General features: G+C 34.8%; 1 protein-coding gene across 3 annotated transcripts in view; it reads left to right on the forward strand.

Moving 5' to 3' along the window:
* Positions 1 to 20,971, forward strand: part of MTRR (5-methyltetrahydrofolate-homocysteine methyltransferase reductase) — a 49,031-nt gene extending 28,060 nt beyond the window's left edge. For all 3 annotated transcript variants that reach the window (XM_069076947.1, XM_069076962.1, XM_069076952.1), the window contains exons 10-15: positions 4,551 to 4,593; positions 5,818 to 6,004; positions 8,272 to 8,390; positions 15,920 to 16,012; positions 16,125 to 16,307; positions 18,465 to 20,971. In XM_069076947.1, coding sequence (XP_068933048.1) covers positions 4,551 to 4,593; positions 5,818 to 6,004; positions 8,272 to 8,390; positions 15,920 to 16,012; positions 16,125 to 16,307; positions 18,465 to 18,609 — 770 coding nt within the window. In that variant the 3' untranslated portion in view covers positions 18,610 to 20,971. The remainder of the gene's footprint in view (positions 1 to 4,550; positions 4,594 to 5,817; positions 6,005 to 8,271; positions 8,391 to 15,919; positions 16,013 to 16,124; positions 16,308 to 18,464) is intronic.
* The last annotated feature ends 1,113 nt before the right edge of the window (positions 20,972 to 22,084 follow it).

Below are 22,084 nucleotides of genomic sequence, written 5' to 3' on the forward strand. Positions count from 1 at the left end.
TCATCTCATTATTTAGAAACTGGGAGAGATCAATTCACAAGTAAAAGGACATGATTTTAAACAGAAAATTGGGGTGCTATTTATATTAACTTTGCTAGAGTTATTAATACTTTAAAATAATTACTAATATATTCCTAGTTTAAATTTACATATGAGTAGCCATATTGAAAAATCAGAACTTTCCCTTTTTTACTGGGAGAAGCTATAGACAACCTAGTTTCAATATTTACTTAAATTGTTGTATGTGAGTTTCCTGACTTCCTAAGTGATTCTTACAACAACCTTATTTCATCATCAGAATTTAGCACTTCTTCAGTGTGGAGCTTGAATGGGAAGCAGCAGAGATAGAAAATAAGGGATTTCCCTCCCCTTTCAGTATTTTTTTATACCTTTAAGTTTCATTTGTAAGAACTTCTTTAAGGCATGTAAAATGCTTTTACATAAATCTTTTGAGCCTCACAACCTTTATGAGCCAGGATCTAAACAGCTTCAGCAAGGTTACATGTTTTGTCCCCTGGCAAACAGCTAGTAACTGTCAGAGGTGGATTCAAAACCAGACCTTTCTAGTACAACCCTTCTTTCCCCCTAGACCACTGCCTCTCATTTCTTCCTGTTTCTCCATTTTTTGTGAAGATCTCCCTTACAATTAGATAGCTGGGTCAAACAGCTTGTTCACCTAAACTCTTTTATTTTCATTTATTTATTTATTCATTCATTCATTTATTTATTTTAAAACAATTGGGGTTAAGTAACTTGCTTAAGGTTACACGGCCAGTTATTTCTGGATGTGGTGCTAAGTATCTGAGCCCGGATTTGATCCCCGGGTCATCCCGACACCGGGGCTATTGTTCTTACTCGCTGAGCCACCTGGCTGCCCCATCACCTAAACTCTTTTAAGGGAAAAAAGGAGTTTCCATTTTCCTTTTAAATAACATTTTAAAAGTATAGATTGTAATGAAAATATTTTTAAAAGTTTATTTGCAGTAACACTCTTCTGGTTCATATTGCTGATTCAGCATTTAACTACTCAGAAATGAAAAGTAACATGAATTTCAGTTATTGACAAATTGATAATCATAATTTTTAAAGTCATGATATTGCCATTAGAGTATACAATTCAATTAAAAATCGGATATCTTGTAATTTTTTTTCTCTTAAGTTCATTGTACTTCTGTTGATATTAGTATTTTTTCTTCCTTTTTCTTGTGATGTGCTGACTTTCCTATTTTTATTTTATTTGTATACCTTTTTTGTTTCATCAGCTACATCCACTCTATCATCTTTGTTATATTTAAAAAGGAAATGCCATTTTTAATATTTGAGAAATATTTCAATCTCAACATTTTTTTTTTCTTAAATTTCATGTCTTTACCATTAACCTTGATGCCTCAGTTTTCCTTACCCCACATATTCAATTAGTTGCCAAATATTGCTTTTTTACTGCTACAGCAACTTTCTGCATTTGACCCCTTATCTCTTCTCCTCTACCACCACCTTCAAGCCTACATTATTCCCTTTCCTAGACTATTTCAATGACATATTAATTGATTTTCTTGCCTCAAGTTTCTCCTAACTTCAACCTATCCTCCACTCAGCTGCCAGAGTGATTTTTTCTTATTCTGACCATATCACTCCTGCACAATATAGTCTAATAATTCTCTATTGCTTTTAGGAAGAAATATGAACTCTTATTTGTCTCCTAAAGCCAACCTGGCTCCCCCTTCTCTCTCATTGTATATCTTTTTTTTTTTTTTTTTAAGCAATCAGGGTTAAGTAACTTGCTCAAGGTTACACAACCAGTTATCTCTGGGTGTGGTGCTAAGTATCTGCACCCGGATTTGATCCCCAGGTCATCCTGACACTGGAGCTGGTGCTCTTACTCGCTGAGCCACCTGGCCGCCCCTAAGCAATCGGGGGGTTAAGTAACTTGCTCAAGGTTACATGGCCAGGTGTTTCTGGGTGGGTGCTAAGTGTCTGAGTCCAGATTCGATCCACATGTCATCCCGACACTGGAGCCAGTGCCCTTACTCGCTGTGCTACCTGGCTGCCCCTTGTATATTACTTCTTTTCCCATATTCTTTGATCCAGTCAAACTGGTCTTCTCTTTTTTCCTCACACATGATTTCCCTTTTCCCATCTTTACACATTTAGATTATCCATTCCTCATGCCTGGAATATACATCTCCCTCACCTCTGCTTTACAGCACCCCTTAAGTCCTGCAATATGAAATTCAAGCAGCATCTTCTTCATGAAGATTCTCCTTATCCCCTCACCTTCTAGTGCACTCTCCTGACTACTTTGTATTCAACTACCATGTAATGTTGCATGTATAATCTATATAGATACACACACATATGTATATGTTTATATATGTGCATGTTTTCTATCCTGATAGAATGTAAGCTCCTTAAGAATAGAAATTGTTTGTTTGTATTTGTATACTAAGCATTTAGCAAAGTGTATGTCACATAGTAGACATTTAATAAATGTTTGATTGATTAAATTGTACTTTTGTGGGTGAAATATAGCAAGATGGTAAGCTGAGATGCATTTCTCTGTGCAAAATAATATTCTATTCACAGGATGCAAATCCTGAGAATAAGATGGGTCATTGACTGCTCAGGTTCTAGCCAAAGACCTCAAGCAAAAGGATAAGCCCCCCTTTTATAGATTCTGGGGAATAAAGAATGAAGATTAGAATAGGTTAGGTGATATCATGATTGATTACATTGCTGAGGTGTGGGGAACAGTATGATTAGCTGGAAGTTGGAAATAGGGGCTAATGACAATTCCCCTGCTTCCCTCTTGTGACTAAGAAGTATAAGAAGTTTGTGTCTATCTGCAAGATAGTGACCCAGGCGTCTTTGGATAGCAAGCCAGACATCCTTGAAGGATAGCTTGGTGTAGTGTAAGGATTAGAGGCCTGACTGCCTTATTGCAAGACACATGCCCCCAAAGGTTAGTAGAATTCCTTGAGGCAAGAATTAGAACAGTGATAAGGAAGACAACTGGAATTCTAAACAGCCCATTACAGGCCAGCTGAATTCTGAATTAAGTTCAGAGGCTTAGAACTTGGGTCAATTACAGGACAAAATCAAATAACTGTAAATAGGATCAATAAAAAATGATACAGGATCAATTTTAATCTTCTCAGTACTATAGTGAAACAATGTTCTCAACCTGAAACTAATGCAGTACACAAATTTTTATGTCCTTGGTCCACTTTTTTCAGGGATATAAGCTCCCCAATTAGTCAGTGTTACTAAGGGTAAGATGTTGCTACCTTTGGCCTCCTGATGCATGGCAGTCCAGTTCCCCCAGCATCGCATTTCCTGGGCCTGACTGGTTCCCCACAATTGTGAAACATCACATTTGTGGAAATAGTAACAGCATCCAGACTGAATTATTTTCTCTTAGGTTTTATGTTAGGGATGAGAAGAAGAAAGGGGGAAGAATGGATCATCATCTATGGTGTTATCCTCATTTACTACCTCATATAGGCCTTTGACTATCACAGTTGGTTGATGGTGTTGAAAGGGGCTTTGTTAACCTTAGAGTTATCATTTAGTATATATTCATGGCAAGTGCAGTCGTTAAACAGACAACCAAAGTTGTCCCAATTTATTCTTAATAATATATGAACATTTGTCTTTCCCTCAGATATCTTTTACATGATTATGCTTCTTGTGGTGACATCACACATCATGAAAACTAACACCTACCTTGATTCACTTCATGTTAGGGTGCAAAATTATGGTCCCAACTATATCCTACTTCTGATGACTCTCATCGAGTATTATAAAAAAAGTGTCATGTAGGAAATGCATGATTAAAAAAGGAGATGGGTTGGTCATGTCTTGACAGCAGGGTATGACAGTCCTGCCCAAGTCATACCTTGTATCTATATCATGTTAAAAGACATCTAGTCATGCCTTCCAGACTATGAGTTATCATTCTATAGCAGAGGTATAAAGCTCCCTTCCCATATTTCTCAGCACTTTGGAAACTAAATTATAATGTAATTGGGACGTCTTTAACAAATAAATAAAAACACAATAGAACATAGATGATGTTAATGTTCTAAGTCAGTAGGTAACCCGTAAAGATCCTTATGTATGGTTTAGTGCCCCTATTTCTGTTTCATTTTGACACCACTGCTCTGGAGAAGGGCCCAGGGAAACAAATTCTTACTCTTCCTAGAACTGACCCATTTTGGAACATATTCTTATCACTATCATTGAATGAAAGGAGAACCAATATCAGGTAACTGTGTGCTGCATAGTGGTCTTTGTAGGCTGAGAAGAACACAGTGTTTCACTGTCATACTGACTGTGGATGGAAGGATATTTAGTGTAATTTTTCAGGAGGAATTTCTTGAGGGCTTAGACAGAGTTTTATAGAATGAAATTAGTCAATCAACAAATATTTCTTGAGTGCCTGCTGTGTCAATGACCATCTTCTATTATAGGAAATATTGATGTGAATAAGATCACTGTTCCTTTTTAATATTGAAGAAATAATTTTATTATCAATAACTTTTTTTTTAAAGAACATCTTCCCAAGCTTCGAGCCAGACCATATTCTTGTGCAAGGTACTGTATTTTATATAAAATAGCACTATTCTTCCAAAGAGTATATCATAATCTTCAAATGTTATATAAATGAAAAGATTAAATTAAAATTCACATAAAGCCACTTTTAAAAAAAAGGAATTTATAGTCTAGTTTCAAATATCTGAGAGGTCCCCTTTATTGATAGTGTAAAGTCCACACCCCACAACCTGATACCCTTTTGTAACCTTCTTCTACTTTGAGGAATGACTGAACAATAGAAACCATTTAACTGAAAATGTTTTTTCCTTACCTGTTTATTCTTTGACTTCTAAAATACCATAAGAAGCCAGAAAGGACAGAGTTAACATTGGTTGGGAATGCAGGGGAAGAACAACATAGAGAGCATGCAGTTATTTTGGTTTTATAAAAATGAGTCATTCATCTTAATTATCTTGACCTATAAAATGAGAGGGAATGTTATGGCTTTTTCTGGCCTTTCCATTTTGAACACTTTTGTTCTAAGTTTTTTTGTTTTGTTTTGTTTTTTCAAAATATCAATAGTCTCAGTAAAGGGGAAGAGTTCACTATCTCATGAGGACCCATAAAATTCATATGTAAAACAGTCCTAGTAAGTTCTGAACCATTTTTCATATAGTTTCTTTTTTTAAAATTTTATTAATTTTATTCTGAACATAAGAAATAAAACAATCATTTCCATAACAGTAGAATAGAAAAAAAGATGATTGCACATGAAACTGCAGATCTTTTACATACAACTTGCTATTACTTTTAAATATATAATAAAGTTATCATGTAACTTTTTTCCCCTTTTTTCTTCTCTCCCTCCCCAACCCCTCTATCCTAGAGACAGCTATCATTAGACACAAATGTGCATATGTTTGTGTACTAAACTGTTCTATATATATTTCTCTTTATCACTTCTTTCTCTGGATGCCAATAGTATCTTCCTTTATATGTCCTTTGTAATTAATTTGGAAATTTATAATAATCAAAATAACTGTGCAAGTCAGTTTTCATAAATATCATCAAATCATGAAAACCAGACAGTTGGAAATTTTTCTCAGTGTTATCAGTAGGGATGAAAACTTACCTAGGAAAGCAGTATATATATTCATTCATAGAGAGCAGACAGGTAGATAAGAGGCCATAAGTAAATATTAACCCCCAAATGAAACTACCTTGTTTTCTATATTATAGTCCAAATATGGAACTGTTGACTTGCTGCTATCTGTTTCTTTGCAGCTCCTGTTTATTTCACCCAGGGAAACTTCATTTTGCATTTAACATTGTAGAGTTTCTGTCCAGTGTGGAACCTGTGACTTTGCGAAAAGGAATATGTACAGGCTGGCTGGCATTAATGGTTGACTCAATACTTCAGGAAAATGGGAATATCTCACAAGGAAAAGATGTTGAAGCTGGGCTTCCAGAGGTACTTAAAATACTCTAAGGTTTTGTCATCCTTAAAAGAATTATCCCTAGCCTCAAGAAAAGGTTCCTTTTTTATTCTACTTAGCTGTCTTCAGATTTTGAAAATGGAAATGTACACTTTTAATTTAATATCTTGATAATGAAAATATACGTATTTGAAATGTGCATTCTTTATTGTTATCAAATTCTGAATTTAAAAAAAGTTATGCGTTTATCCGAATGCCAGCCATTCTAAGTTTAGGAGAACATTGTTGTCATATTTTATTCTCTGAGTCTTACTTTTCCCCCCAGAAAACATTTCACATAGTATAGTTTTTCTGTTTTCCTGTGTTCTTTATGGTCATAGAAAGTTTGAATTTTTCTCTATCAGAAATTATTTCAATACTTACTATAACAATAGAGCCTTCATCTTTTTCCCTCCACCACTGAGCCTACCTTTCCTTCCCCCCTTATCTCTAACACACCCAGATTTAAGTTTGTAGTATAACTTAAGTTAAATTTTAAGACATTCTTATATAAATACAAGAGATTAGTATTGTCTTAACGAGGATATTAGACGGCGATCTTTTTATTAACTTTTCCCTTGTCCTTTTTCTGTTACGCTTTTGATGTAAAGAACTGAAAACACTGAAGAAGATAGGTTATTTCATTAATCCACAAATTACATTTACATCTGCTTCCTGGCCTTTGTGACTAGTTTATAAATAGATATGTGATCTTCTATGGTGGACTGTTGGTCATTGAAATAAGAGAGTTTTTTCAGTCTTATCATAAAGTCCTGAGTGTATTTCTTGTCCTTATGAGATGTGATTTCTAGTTTTATCTCATGACTTTTTTTACTTTCTATAAAGTACATGAGTTGGAAAGTACTTAGCCTCTGGGGAAAAATTGAAAGACTTCTTTTTGTATATATGAGAACCCTTGGGGATGACAGCTTCTGGGTCATAATGCCTTTCACCTCCATCTTCTGTTTTCTTTCCATACTGCCTTTATTAGGGAAGAATTTTACAATATATTTTTGTCCCTGAAGAAATTGTTCCATCATGTACACTCATAAGGCTTCCAAGTCTATTAGGTTGATGTGAAATGATAGGAATTTGAGAACTTGTGCTTCCTTTATTAAAAGAAATTGCTGTAGTACTGACCCTGAAAGTTTTAGCTTGATTCCTGATACCTCTTCTTACAAGTATAAAAAGTAAGGAAGAATTGTAAAATCAGGCATGGTGTTCTAACAAATGTAATGGTCTTTAAGGAGTGAAAAAAAATATAAAAAATATGCTATTTTATTAGGCTTCCCCTACAATATAGAGAAGAATAGGAAGAAATTAGTGTAGATATTTTTGAAAACAAGAATTTTGCTGGGATTACTAACAGTTCCAGTTCCTTTCTGCAATAAAAGTCCAGTATCAGTTTAATGTTTAGAAATTTTACATATAATAAGGGAAAGATAATTTTTCGCATAACATGCATAGATGTTGGCATATATTAAGATATTTATCTTTAGTTAACTGCATTTTTAAAATTAAGAAATCAGTGCTTTGGGGCGGCCAGGTAGCACAGTGAGTAAGAGCACCGGCTCCAGTGCTGGGATGACCTGGAGATCGAATCCCCGGCTCAGACACTTAGCATCCACCCAGAAACACCTGGCCGTGTAGTGTAACCTTGAGCAAGTTACTTAACCCCAATTGCTTAAAAAAAAAATCAGTGCTTGGATTTTATAGTCAATTTTGCATTCGTAATGCATTGTATTCTGACTGCTAATGAATTTAACATTTCTCTGGATTAAAGGACAAAAAGCAAAGACAGCTTCTGCTTTAGACAGAAGCTTCTAATGATCTTAACACCAATGAAAAAGATAATCATTCTACAATGTAACATACATTTTTTTTTTCATTTCTTCTGTGACTTTGGGTTTCCTACTCAAATACATTTTTATACTCTAGCTTATAAAGAGAAAAACTTGATAAATCTTTTTAAAGTACCCTTTCTCTACTTAAAAATGTACCTTATTCTCATTTTAAAAACACAGTTGGGATTTAGGAAGAAAAATAGAAAAGCCTTCCAGTTTCATTTTTATATGTCTTTTTTCTTTCATTGTGATGAATTTATTCATGGTTTCACTAAGGTTGATGCTATTGTTTTATTCAAAGGTGGTTCTTGAGAAAAATGTACTTTCAGATTTCATCACCTATTGTTGTTCTGGACTTCATCTTTCTCCCCCTCCCAAGGTAGTCTTTCAATCTTTAATTGTATTTATTAATTTTTCAGATCTCCATTTTCCCTCATACCACAAACTCTTTCCGATTACCCAATGACCCTTCAGTACCCATTATAATGATTGGTCCTGGAACTGGCATTGCACCTTTTATTGGTTTCCTACAGCATAGGTATGTTCTGCCTTATTTGATATTCAAAGAGCAACCATATTTTTGATTAATGGGAGAAATTAATGTCTTCTAGTGCAGGGTAGTAATTTGATAGGGACCTTCAGTTTTATTTCCTGGCTAATTTTCTTGGCAGTTTTTAATGATGTACTTTTTTTCAAAATTCTTGAAAAGCATTTTTGATAATCATACATAAAGGATTGGGGTATTTAAAGTAAATGCTAATAATTTCAAAGGATAGCAGCTATTCAGATTATATTGCAAAATTTCCAATCATGAATGTATATATAGAATTTTTTTTATGAATGAACAGTGTTGATTTACTTTGGTAACATGTTGCTTTTATCCATTCATTTCACATGTTTTTTATTCTGGTGTGAGAGGATCAATGCCCCTTTTCAGATACTCTTTCATGTTAAAGAATTCAAGAAGTTATCTCTAGGATCCTTAACACCATTTATAAATGGTGGATGAGATACCATTATTTCAGAAACTTAACAAAGAAATATTGCTATTAGTCATTTTCAAAATTTTCATTAACACTATTTAAACAAAACTATATAACATTAAGAACTTATTAATAATACCTCTGTGTCTGAAATAACTCCTATGTACTGTATATAGCTCATGGAATGGTTTTATTTAAAACACTGAGGTAGCTTGGCATAGTGGGTAGAGAGTTTTCCTAGTAACTAAGAAGTTTTAAACCATGCCTCTAACCCATATTGACTGTTTATCCCTTGGAAAATCAGAAAAAAATCCTACAATCCAAAGCGACCTAGAATACCACTCATTGACATTTATCTGTGTTGTGTTGTATTTGTTTTGTTAAACATTTCCCAATTTCATTTTCTTTTTCTTTTTTTTGCCTTTTGGAGGGCAATTGGGGTTAAGTAACTTGCACAAGGTTACACGGCTAGTTTTTTTGTGTGGATGTTAAGTGTCTGAGGCCAGAACCGAACTCAAGTCCTCCTGACTCCAGGGCCGGCACTTTACTCACTGCGCCACCTAGCCACCCCATCCCAATTTCATTTTAATCTGATTCAGGCTATACTCAGGAGGCCTTTGAGGTTGACACCTGTTCTAGACAACCAAGTTTCAGAGAATGTGCTAACCTATGATTGGTAGAAGAACTTCCTGAATCTGGGAGTTCTTAGTACCAGTGAAGTCACGTGTCTTATCCCTGATTTCTTTTTTTTTTTTAGAGTTTAGAAATGCAAGATTTACAGGCAAACCATGTTTTTAATTGTGTTTGCCTCAGTTATGATATACGAAACTCTTGATTTTCTGCGTTTAGACTATTTCCAACAAATTTTTAATCCCAGAATAACATCCACCAGCCACCCAACATTTTAACTGTCTCATTCCACTATTATTAAGTATAGAAGGACATAAAAATAGTTTTTAATATTACTCTAGGTAATTCATAGCTAAAAAAGGAGTAGAGAATAAATTTACCTATCCTGCTTCCTTGTATTCTTCCCCCTCCATCCCTGCCCCCTAACCCAGTATCAAACTACAAAAAAAAAAAACCCAAACCTCAAAGCCAATATAATTTTTGGACTCTGTTCCAGTGTTCCTTTAGTTCCTTTAGTATAATTAGTTGAAAACTGAATCCAGTTGCACTCTTTGTAACATTCCACCAGTTTATGAATTAAGATGAGCTTAAAATGGGCAGTAAGTATTGTGCAGATATGATGTTTGGGCCTTTTCCTCCAAAATGTATTCTATTTCTGATTTTATTTGAAATTAAATAGTGGCTCTTGTTATGTTATACGTCACATGGACATTGTGCAGCTTTGAAAACAGACAATAGCAGAGTCGAAGGCAGCCTCTTTCTAATGTCTTTCACACAATGAACAGCCTTAATTTTGGTGATCTCTCAAGTTTCTCCAAGCAAGAGGTCTTCCTCTCTCCACCCTTGTTTATTCCCCAAAGAAGTAAAACAAAATTTAAACTCAGTATATTCTGTTGGCTCTTGATAATCCATGACTTGTTTTTCTATTCTTTGCCAAATGCTAAAAGTTTGATGCTAACATTCAGCAGATAATCAGTATTATTTCTGTTTTCTGAAACATAGCCTTATTTTTCAGCCTTAAAAAGAAATTACGTATCAAGTTGTAATTCGTGATATAGTTTTCAAATTGTAACTCAATGTTTAATTCTCTTTAGTTGTTTAAGACAGTTGTATATATGAACTATGACACTGATGATTGATTAAGCCCATTTCTGTTTCATTTATAATGACCTGAAGTCAATTTCTGAAATATTTTAAATAAAACAATTTTAATACTAATTCCCTTCATGGGTCAGTCATGTTAGAATTTTATTTCACAGAAATACTGTGACATTTCAGGAAAATACTGAAAAAAATTCACAGAAAAAACAAAGGCTGTTACACTTTAAAAAAAAGTTTTTGAAATAAGAAGGGGGAAAAATTGTATGGTTCTTTGGGACAGTATAAGGGAGTTGGCTTGAGCAGGATAACATAGCTAATAAATGTCTGAATTCAGATTTGAACTTAGGACTTCCTGATTTCAAGACCAGAATTCTATCCACTGTGCTACATTTGTGTATTTATACATATATTCATTCATACATTCATACATATAAACATACTCACTCTGATCAACCAGGACTCTGAGCAGTCCATGCAATTGTGTTGTCACATTCTGGCCGGTAAGAATGACGATGTCTTCCTTGTGGGCAGCTAGGTGGTGCAGTGACTAGAGCACTGGGCCTGGAGGCAGGAAAACCTCAAGTTCAAATCTAGCCTCAGATACTTACTAGTTATGTGGCCCTGGGTAAGTCCCTTAACCTTGTTTGCCTCAGTTTCTTCATGAGTAAATTGAGCTAGGAGAAGATATGACAAACTCTTCTAGTTTCCATGCCAAGAAAACCCCAAAGGGTGTCATGAAGAGTTGGACGTGACTGAAAAAGTTCCTCATCTATTGTGGATATGAAACTTACCGGAAAATTTTGTTGCAAAACTTTTTCCCCACCTATGTGTTTCTCTTCTGATTTTAACTATTTTTTTTTTTTGTGCGGACTTATACTTTTTATATAATCAAAATTATCCAATTTATCTTCCATAAATCTTTCTGTCCTTTAAAGACAGTGAACTCCTTACCTCTTCATAGCTCCAAGAGATAATTTCTTTCTTGCTTTTTAATTTATGATGTCACACCTTTATGCTTTGTATTATTCATTTGGAGTCTATCTTGGCATAAGGTGTGAGATATTGGTCTTTATGTAATGGCCGCTAGATTGCTGTCCAGTTTTTCCAGCAGTTTTTGTGAAATAGTGATTATTTAACCTGATTGCTGAGGCCTTTGGATTTGTCAAACAATATTCTATAGTACAGTCTTTTATTTCAGTATGCTGTTGTAATAGTACTGGAATTTGAAGATCCCCTTTTATTGGCAAGTAAACAGGTACTTAGCACTTAGTTTCAAGTTAATTATATCAAGCCTTTGTTAAGAAACAGAAGGTATGAACCGCTGTTGCCGAGGTAACAGGAAGGGGTGCAACAGAGAGGAGCTAATACCTTATATAAGGAAAAACACAAGCTAGAGAGTCAGAATTTCTTGGAGCAAGCCACATGGAGGTTTAGGAGGACAGGCCAGAAAGTGATTTTGATTTTGAGAATGGAGCTTATGGTGGCGGAGCTTCTTCTGAGAGCCAGCCAAACTCCTGCTGAGAGCTTCTGAGGGCCAGCCGAGCTGCCAGGGGGAAGCGTGACTGTGGTGTCGGTACTTTTTCTGTATGTTTTGGGTCTATGTTGATTTCACAGGCAGAAAGTTATTTTTGATAAGGGTGCCAGAAATGTGGATGAATGTTTTTGTGGCATGGTTAAGCTTTGTCTTCCAAGAACAAAAAACTGTGAAGGACTTGAGGTGGATTAGACACTGTGAGCTTCAGTATGGAACAGGAACTACAAGAGCTGGACAAGGAACTGGGAGCTATCTGCCTTTGAACTCAGGTGGCAGTTGGTTAGATTTGGGCAGGAGCTGGGACCATGGAAGCTAAGAGCCTGCCTTGAGTCAAGATGAAAAGACCTCTCTGTGAGCTTCAATATGGAATGGGAACTGGACAAGGAACTGGGAGCTGTCTGCCTTTGAACCCAAGTGACAGTTTGGTGGATTCAGGTAGGATCTGGGACCATGGAAGCTGAGAGCCTGCCTCAAGTCAAGATGACAGGACCCCTCCTTGAATATTTAATGCTGACTGATGAGATTGTAACTTATTTTGTCACCTAGGGGTGGATGGCCTTTGTACTTTCCACTACCCTGTAAGAGGGTACCTAGTAGTGATTGATGATATTGTAACTTGATTGCACCCCATGGGTGGAGGACTTTGACCTTTGTACTTTGTGTCAATTAAGGAGGCTTGCCTCCTTAAGAGTGATTGAATTGAGGATTTACTAAATGAAGTACTTACTAAATGAATGTGATCTTTTGCTTAAAACTATGTGACCACTTTGGTGAAAACTGTGTGGCCATTTTAGTGATAAGTTGTGAAGTTATGACATTCTGAATGCTGTACTTTGTTTTCCGTGAATGTTTTGCTCTGATTTGTTATTGAATAAATAGAGTTCACTATACTGTATAATCAGAACCTTGAAGAGCTGTTCATAGCAGCAGCCCTCTGAAAAGCTGCTTGTGCTTGGCTTTATAGCTGTTTATCTAATACATTCCTTTGATTTATTTTTGGGCCAGTATCAGATCATTTTGATGATTACAGTTTTGTTACATATTTTAAGATCTGATGCTGCTAAACCTCCTTGCCCATAGTTTTGGGGTTTTTTCCTCATCGTTTCCTTTGAGATTTTTTACCTTTTGTTCCTTCAGATGAATTTCATTATTTTTTTATAGCCTGATGAAATAATCCATTAGTAGTTTAATTGGTTTGGCATTGAATAAATAAGTAAATAAATTTATTAAATTAATAGTCACTTTTATCAACATTGCCATAACTTGCCCATAAGCAATTCATATTTCTCTTGATTTTTTGGTTTACCTATTTCTGTATAGAGTGTTTTGTGGTTGCATTTATATACTTCCAGGGTATATCTTACACTATAGCTTATATAGTTATTTTGATTGGAGTTTCTTCTGTATTTATTTTATATTTTGCAAGAAAGAAATTATCATCTTATCATCTATAAAACTCAGTTTTATTTCTTTTTTCTGCTGTTTTATTCTCTTGATTTTTATTTCTTGCATCATTGTTATACCTAGCATTTCTAGTATTAGGTAGTATATAGTAGTATAATAGGAATCCTTGCTTGGCTTCCAATCTTATAAGGAAAAGACCTACATTTCTCCATTATGTGTTTGTTTGCTCTTAATTTTACTATATTATATATTTTCATCTTTTCTAGTGTTTTTAACAGAAATAGATTTTGGACTTTTCTAAAAACCATTTTGGCACCTATTGACGTAATGATATGTTTTGTTTGTTTTTTTTAAACAATTGGGGTTAAGTAACTTGCTCAAGGTTACACGGCCAGTTATTTCTGGGTGTGGTGCTAAGTATGGGAGCCCGGATTTGATCCCCAGGGCATCCTGACACTGAGGCTGCTTCTCTTACTTGCTGAGCCACCTGGCCACCCCAATAATGATATGTTTTTAAAATTATTTTTGTTGTTAATTTTGTGTATTGTGTTTAGTTTTTCTTATATTAAAACCCAGCCTGCATTTCTAGTATAAATTCAGCCTGTTTGTGGTATCTTTTAAGTATGATTTTTGTATCCTTTTTGTCAGTGTTTTTTTTGTGTCAGCTTCATTTTAGGGATATTAGTCTATGGTTTTCCTTCTTTAATTCTTCCTGGTTTAGGAATTAAGACTATATTTGTATCATAGAGTTTGGAAAAGTCTTTTTACAAACAGTTTGCATGATATTGGAGTTAATTGTTCTTTGAATGTTTGATAGAATTAATTTACTTGTAAACATATCTGATCCTTCAGCTTTTTTTGCCTTTAGAATTCATTATGGCTTGACTGATTGCTTTTTTTGACATTGGATTGTTTAAGTTTATTTCATCTGTTAATCTCGGTATTTTACATTTGTATTTATCCATTTCATATAAGTTCAGTTTTTGTGGGCATATAATTGAAAAGAATAATGTCTAGTAATTTCCATTATTTTTTCTTCATTTGCTCTGAATTTTCTTCTTCATTTTTATATTAATTTTTTTTCTTTTTAAATCATTAGCTAAAATTATTATTAGTGTTTTCCCCCCAATTTTACTGATCTTTGATTTTCAGAATTTCTGTCTTTGTTTTTTTAGTTGGGAGGATTGATTTGTCACTTTTCTAAGGTTTGGGGAGGTTGTTTTATTTCTTTTAGTTATATGCCCAACTCATTGATTTGTTCTTTCTTTCATAGATGAAAATGTTTAGGGAGATCAATTTTCCTTTGATCTGATTCAGGCCAATTTCATATTAGTTTAGGCTCAGTGTTAGATTAAAATAGTTAAGGAAGGGAGGTTTATTTAGCCTGGGTCTGGCCTGTTGGTCCATCTGTGATGACTTCCGTAACCTTAGGGTATACATCGAGTTTGAAGGCTCCAGACACCTTGTGGATGGAACTTTTTATGTCCTTAGGTGACTAGAAAGCCAACACCAAAAAGTTGTAGTCAGTCAACTGGCTTGTACCCCCTCTAGTCTTAGGGCCAGCTTCCTTGCCCTTTAGGTAAAGAACTGATCAAGTTGGAGGAAGGGAGAAGAGACTTAGGTACATAGTGATTGTATCACATTCCATCTCTTAGGGCCAATTTTGATACTAATTTGGGGTAAATTTAGATAACCTGGCCTAATTCAACAATTATTAATTGCCCATGTTTTAACTTCCTAATTTATTTTCTGATTATGGTTTCCAATTAAGTGAAAATGTTTTTCCTTCATTTATTTTCCTTTTCTCATACTTTTTTTAGACAAATGAAGAGTTTTTGCATTTCATAGATTGAATCTTAGTATTTTTCAGTATATTATAGTATAGGCACAAAATCCAAGTTGACTTTTACAGTATTAGATGTTAAAACAGAAACAATAAATCATAAAATTTTACATTAAGATATTTGATTTTCTATGTTATAACTAGAAACTTCATTGTGTTCTTCAAAGTTGTCAAACATTAAGGAAATGGGATTTGAAATGTAATGTAAAAATCTTAGTATTTCACACAGTTTTAAAAATCTTTGTTTAGTAGCCTTACTAATCCTTTCCATTCTGTATTTAGAAATTATATATTTATACCTTTTTTTTTTTCAAATTAGATTTACATAATGTTTTTCATTTGAAAAGTGAGAAGCTCTGTTTAGGCCTTATGATACCAGCTCTTGTGATCAGGCCATGAACATTCAAAAGTTGGTTAAATGATTGATTATCAAGGTAGAATGTTAAATATAAAAAAGAAAAGAAACAATTTAAAAACTAACCAGCATTGCTTTACAGTATTATTTAACAGCAGAGAAATTTGGCTTTTACATTATTACAATATCAAGTACATTATTTTCCTTTTTCATTTAGAGAAAAGATCCAGGAACAGCATCCAGATGGAAATTTTGGAGCCATGTGGCTATTTTTTGGCTGCAGACATAAGGATAGAGACTATTTATTCAGGTATTCCATCATTTAGCGTTCTAGTGTTTTACAACTGATCCTTGGCTAATAATAACTTCTAATGTTCAGCATTTTAAAAACTAGCTAACCTTATCTGTATGTTATATTTCAGAGAAGACCTACATCATTTCCTCAAAAATGGAATTTTAACTCAGCTTAAAGTCTCCTTCTCAAGAGATATTCCTGTTAATGGGGAAGATCACCCGCCAAAATATGTGCAAGATAATATTCGCCTTTATTCCCAGGAAGTCACAAGAATCCTTCTCCAGGAAAAGGGTTATATCTATGTGTGTGGGTGAGTGGATTTGATACTAGTACATTAAGTAGGAAAAATAAATTAGTAGTTCTGCAAATAGCTTTCAGTATTAATTAATTTGGCCACATAATGAAGAAATACTTTCTCAAGTGCAAAACCAGAAGTGTTAAAATTATATTTGAACATACTTTTTTTGCCTAAAATTTGATACTTTAATCATTGTGGCATAGTAAAGAGAAAGCTGGCCTTATAGTTGGGAAGAATTGGGCTCAAGACCCTCCCCTGATAATTTCTGGCTTTTAAGCAAATCATTTGAGCTCTTAGGGCACCAGGCACCTAGCTAAAACTGTGTCACAGAATGTGCCAGTCTTACTAGCCAGAAGTTCCCTACACCAATTGAATTACACAAAATGTCCTTGATAGAAAATGGTGATGAAGATTAACTTTGCCATATATAAACTAATCTAGCTTATGTAACTAAACCAGCTTGAGGAGTATATATGTGGTCTTATATTTTACATGAATTATTTGCTAATGTCAGTAAGGAAATTGCCTTCTTCCCTCCTTTTTAATGCAGAGCATTTGTGAGTAGACTGACAAACCTGGAATTTATTTTCTTAAGGAATTATGTCTTTTTTTTAGTTCTGGGTCATGATCCTTTGGTGGAAATCCTAGTTATTACCTTAAATGCAATTACTATTTTGATTTAACTCATTGATATTATGTAACAGATACGATTTTGTGCTAACAAAAACCATTTTATATCATAGGATGCTCATTTAGAGCACATAACTATTAAGTGGTTAAAAGTTTGTATTAAAATGGCATAAATTTTCACCTCAGTCTTCCAAATAAGGATATCTAATTTAGGTGTTAGATGAATGTTTATGTGCAGTTTTAGTACTTCTCCTGTTTCATAAAAGAAACTTAAGTTTTCGTCATTATATGACTAGTCTGTTAGCCTTTCAGTGCTGTCAGGGATTTTATATTTAGTCCTAGGGGGTAGATAGGGCACCATTGAAATTTATGGGGCAGGGGAGTGACATGGTTAGTCCTGCATTTTAAGAATATCATTTTGACAGCTGGGTGAAGGATAGATTGGTGAGTGGGAGAGACTTTTGGCATAGTCCCATGGGAAGTGACCTGCAGCAGTGTGGTGGTGGCATGCCAGAAGAGAGAAGGGGAGGAAGAAAGAGTTACAAAGCTACAACTAACAGGCTTTGGCAACAGATTGGATAAGAGGGTTGAAATTGAAGAGTCCACAATGACATCTAGGTTGCAAATCACTAATAATGTATGTACCCTACTTAAACAGGGGTGGTTGTGAAAGTTAAATGATATGATATGTATGAAGAATTTGTAATCATTGAGTACTATATAAATGTATAATCACCATTATTATAGATCATAGAGATTCAGTATAAAAACTGTTAGAGTTTTTATGTGGTATTTTATATGTAGAGCCTTAGCTTAAACTCTTAACCATAGCAGGTTAGATGGTAGCAGCTCTGGTAACATAATTGGGCCTGGCAACTATAAATAGCCATTCTGAACATACTCAGTGTACATTCTACCCTGATAGACCCTATGACAATATGCCCATTTCATTTTTAATTATTACATAATGGTCAGATCCAAATTATGAAACAAAAGAATGTTTTTGCTAAAGTTACTATACTAGTTGACCAGAGGAAATATGTAGAGTGTGTCTGGATTTTGGCAGAATATTTTATGTTGTTTTATAGCCTCCTGGAAGATGAGATGGAGAAATGTGAACTATACCAGTGATGTCAAACTCAAATAGAAACAGATCCCTGCCAATCACACATTGACTAGAAAACCACAAATAAACATTATCTGTGTTGTTCTGTATGTATTTTGTTAAACATTTCCCAATTATGTTTAATATAGTTCAGGGCATATTTGGGAGTTTTGTGTGTCTACTGGCCATGAGTTTGACATCCCTCAACTATACAGTAAGTAAATTTATATCTGGTTGATCAGCTGTACCAGAGTCAATCAGTCTTAATTAGCATCAGCCAGAGTTCTCTAATGACCTGTTCTGTTCAGGTGATTCTGAGGTACTGCTCTGATCTGTGTCTGAGACTTTGCTGCTGCCTTTGTAAGATTACTGCTAAATTTGCTATACTTGCTAGTAAAGTATTACATCAAACTAAAAATGGTCTTCTTTTCCAGAGATGCAAAAGGAATGGCGAAAGATGTGAATGATGCTTTAGTGGAGATCTTAAGCAAAGAGGCTGGGGTTGAAAAGTTGGAAGCAATGAAAATGTTGGCTACGTTACGGGAAGAAAAACGATATCTACAAGATATTTGGTCTTAAGATATATTTTGTCTATGTTTGGAAAGACTCTTAGATCTTTTGAGCTAAAAGTACTAGAGTGCTTTTTTCCTATTTTCATATTCCCTTCAGTGAGTTTTTGAAATTCCTTTTCCATCTGGCAAATTCAGCTTTTTAAGGCATTCTTCTCCTCATTGGCTTTTTGGGCCTCTTTTGCCATTTGAGTTAGTCTGTTTTTTTTTAAGGTGTTATTTTTTTCATCAGGCTGTCGAATCACTTTTCTTGATTTTCTTGCATCATTCTCATTTCTCTTCCCAATTTTTCCTCCACTTCTCTTGGTTTTCAGAATCCTTCTTGATCTCCTCCATGGCCTGTAAACAGTTTATATTTTTCTTGGGAGATTTTGATGCAGGAGTTCTGACTTTGTTGTCTTCCTCCTGTTCCATGCTTTGATCCTTTTTGTCCTCAAAAAAGGAATCTATGGTAGGATTGCCTTTCCTGTGCTTGCTTATATTGCCAGTCAGTTACTTGACTTTTGAACTCTTTTCCACAGTAGAACTCTGCTTTCAAAATGGAGAGAGCTTTGTCCCAAATTGCTGGGGTTTTCTCAGCTGTTGGAGCAATTAGGAGGGTGCCCTCTCTGCAGGCTTTGGCACCTGGTCACACACCCCTGGACCACCACCCAAGATCATGATCCAGATCCCAGCAGGTTAAAGCAAAAGCGATTACCCTCTGAATGGTCGCTTGGTCCCCCTACAATCTGCAGGCAGGAGCTCCTGAGGCAGCCATGCAGGGCAGCTGCTGTGTCTGCACCATTTCTCACGGGACAAGTCTCTTCTGTCCACCCGTTCCAACAGAGTTCCACACTGCCTTCTACTTTGTCTTTGGCATTTATGGGTTGAGAAGTCTGTAACCACCACAGCTGCTGGTGCTTCACTCTCCTGAAGTCTGTTCAGGCTGCTCTTGGTCGAGGCTGCCCTGGGGCCAAAACCACACGGCTCACATGGGGCTGGGCCCGGCTCCCAGCACGCTGTGATGGACCCTTTCTGTTGGCCTGCCAGGCTGCCTTCAGCAGGAGATTTGTTTATCTCTGCCACTTTGTGGGTTCTGTAGCTCTAAAATTTGTTTAGAGTAATTTTTTACATGTATTGGAGGAGGTAGAAGCCGGAGCTGCGGGAAAGTCCTGTTTCTACTCTACCATCTTGGCTCTGCCCCCATTTTCATATTCCATGCAAGTTATTTTATATTTCCTGGTGGAACCTTGATGAAAAATTTACCACTGCAGGAAGCCCTTATTTAAGATTTTGAGTAATTTATTGCTGCCTTCCTGCTAGTACTTCTAGGGTGTTTTTGCAGGTACTATAATTGAGTTGGGTCAACCTCAGATAGAAACAGTGGCCACTAATGCATACATAATCATCCATATGGACTACATATTGACTTGTTTTTCAAAATGTAGTAATATTTATGTCTTATTGTATTTTTATTTTATTTTATATTCCCCAATTACGTTTTAATCTGATTCAGGCTGCACTCTGAAAGGTTATGAGCCATTTGTTTGCCACTTCCACTGTGGTTGATGGTGTGTGTTGTGACTTCTTTTAGATGCCAACTTTCCTAAATGTAGGGTGAACTTTCCTTGTTAATATGGACTAGAAAATATGGAAAAAAGGTAAAAGACCACTAACTTGTGGGTAGGACTTTTTCCCTATATAGTTAGAACCAAACAAGCATTTTAAAAAATGAGAGCTTTGAAGGGGAATTCTTTGACTATCCCAAACATTTTGTAATTAAATATACTTTTCTTTACTTCAGGATTTCTAGAAACTGTATTAAAACGAGCAGAATAGCCACTTCAGTGATTTGGGGAGTAGTGTTGAATTAATCCTAATTTTATTTTTTGTCAGTTTATATTGCCCAGATTCTTAAATACAGGATTTTTGAACAAGTGAACTTTCATATTTTATATTTCTAGAAATGTTTAGTATATTCAATTAATATCATTTAATTAAACAATTTACATTTTCATGTTTTATTTATCAGATGACTAACATTGCCAAAGATTTACAGAGAAAAAATAATTTTTAGCATTTATGCATATTTCTCTTTATATGTTGTATATCTGTAAATATAGAATATATATAATATGCTATATAATGTAGAACACATATATACATACATACATATATATAAACGTGTGTGTATGTGTATATGAAATGCCTCTAACAGATCCATGTAGCCATTTTTTATCATGGGGTTACATTGAATCCATGTTATATGCCAATCATTTTGTCACACTTATATATAGTGCCTGTCTGTATACACACATACCTATCCATATAAATACACCCACATATATATGTCATTAAATTTCAGAGAACATTAAAAATATTGTCATAATGCATCTCGTTATATTTTGTGATCTGTGTGCATTTCTGAAGAGAAGAAATATACTTTCATTTGAGTGAGAATATGGTATAGAACTTTCAGGATTGAACTTGATGCTTGCCAGTCCTCTTTAGATTTCTGTACTTCACTGCCAAATTTAATACATCTTACTCCCATTTCTGGCATTTGTTTTAGACATATTTTTAAAATATAAAGATGGAAATGCTCTCACTTAATGTTTAAGGTTCAAGTAGAATTGTCAGTTTTGATAAATTCTCTTCCAAACAGAGCTCAAACTGCAGATTCCTATTCTCTTCTAATCAGGTTTGATTTGGAAGCTGTTTACTGCTATATCTATATCTATCATACCATTCTCCAGAGAAACTTTTTAAAGGGTTGCCTAATTAGCCTCTGCCATGTTCTGTGAGAAACACAGGTAAACTGAGGGAGAACGTTCCAAGCATGATTCATTTCTTAGTAAAGCTAAGAATTGCCAATCTAAGGTTCCTCGGTAGCCAAAGATAGACCGAGGGGTTTACAGAGCACATTTTTATAGTCAATAAAGAGAAACTAATAAAAACTTTATATGTGTGTGTGTGCACTCACACACATACATGTGTATATATATTCATGAGATTAATAAATATTCATTATATTGATGCATATTTGTAAGATTTGCAGGATTATGGAAGTATAACAAGATTAGGGAAATAGAACATTTGTAACATTAGGGCTGTAGGTGTCCCCAACCCCATGTGACTTTCAGTCAAAAGTTAACTTTCTTGTTGGCTTGGTTAACCATAAATTAATGATGCAATTCATTGAATACTATGAAAGCATCATGGACTGTTTTGTAAGTATTCATGAGTGTAAATGAGAATTAACTTACAAATAGGTAAATTAATTCACACTGAGAACGGGAAAGTTTGTAAAACAAAGGATTTAGGCTCACAAGAGGGGAAGAAGTTAAACTCTTAACAACTTAACCTATAAAAAGTAGCTTAATTAGGTTTAATAATACATAGCAAGCAAGCCTTAGCTAAAACTCTAGTCTGATTATATAGATTGAACACAATTCTTAGTTTGCGTTTCTTAGCCATAGAGTAATTGATAAAAAAGAATTTCTCTG

Source organism: Petaurus breviceps, unplaced genomic scaffold, assembly GCF_028583685.1.
Source record: "Petaurus breviceps papuanus isolate PSGF00001 unplaced genomic scaffold, PetGlider_PUasm1.0 151, whole genome shotgun sequence".
Classification (NCBI taxonomy): domain Eukaryota; kingdom Metazoa; phylum Chordata; class Mammalia; order Diprotodontia; family Petauridae; genus Petaurus; species Petaurus breviceps.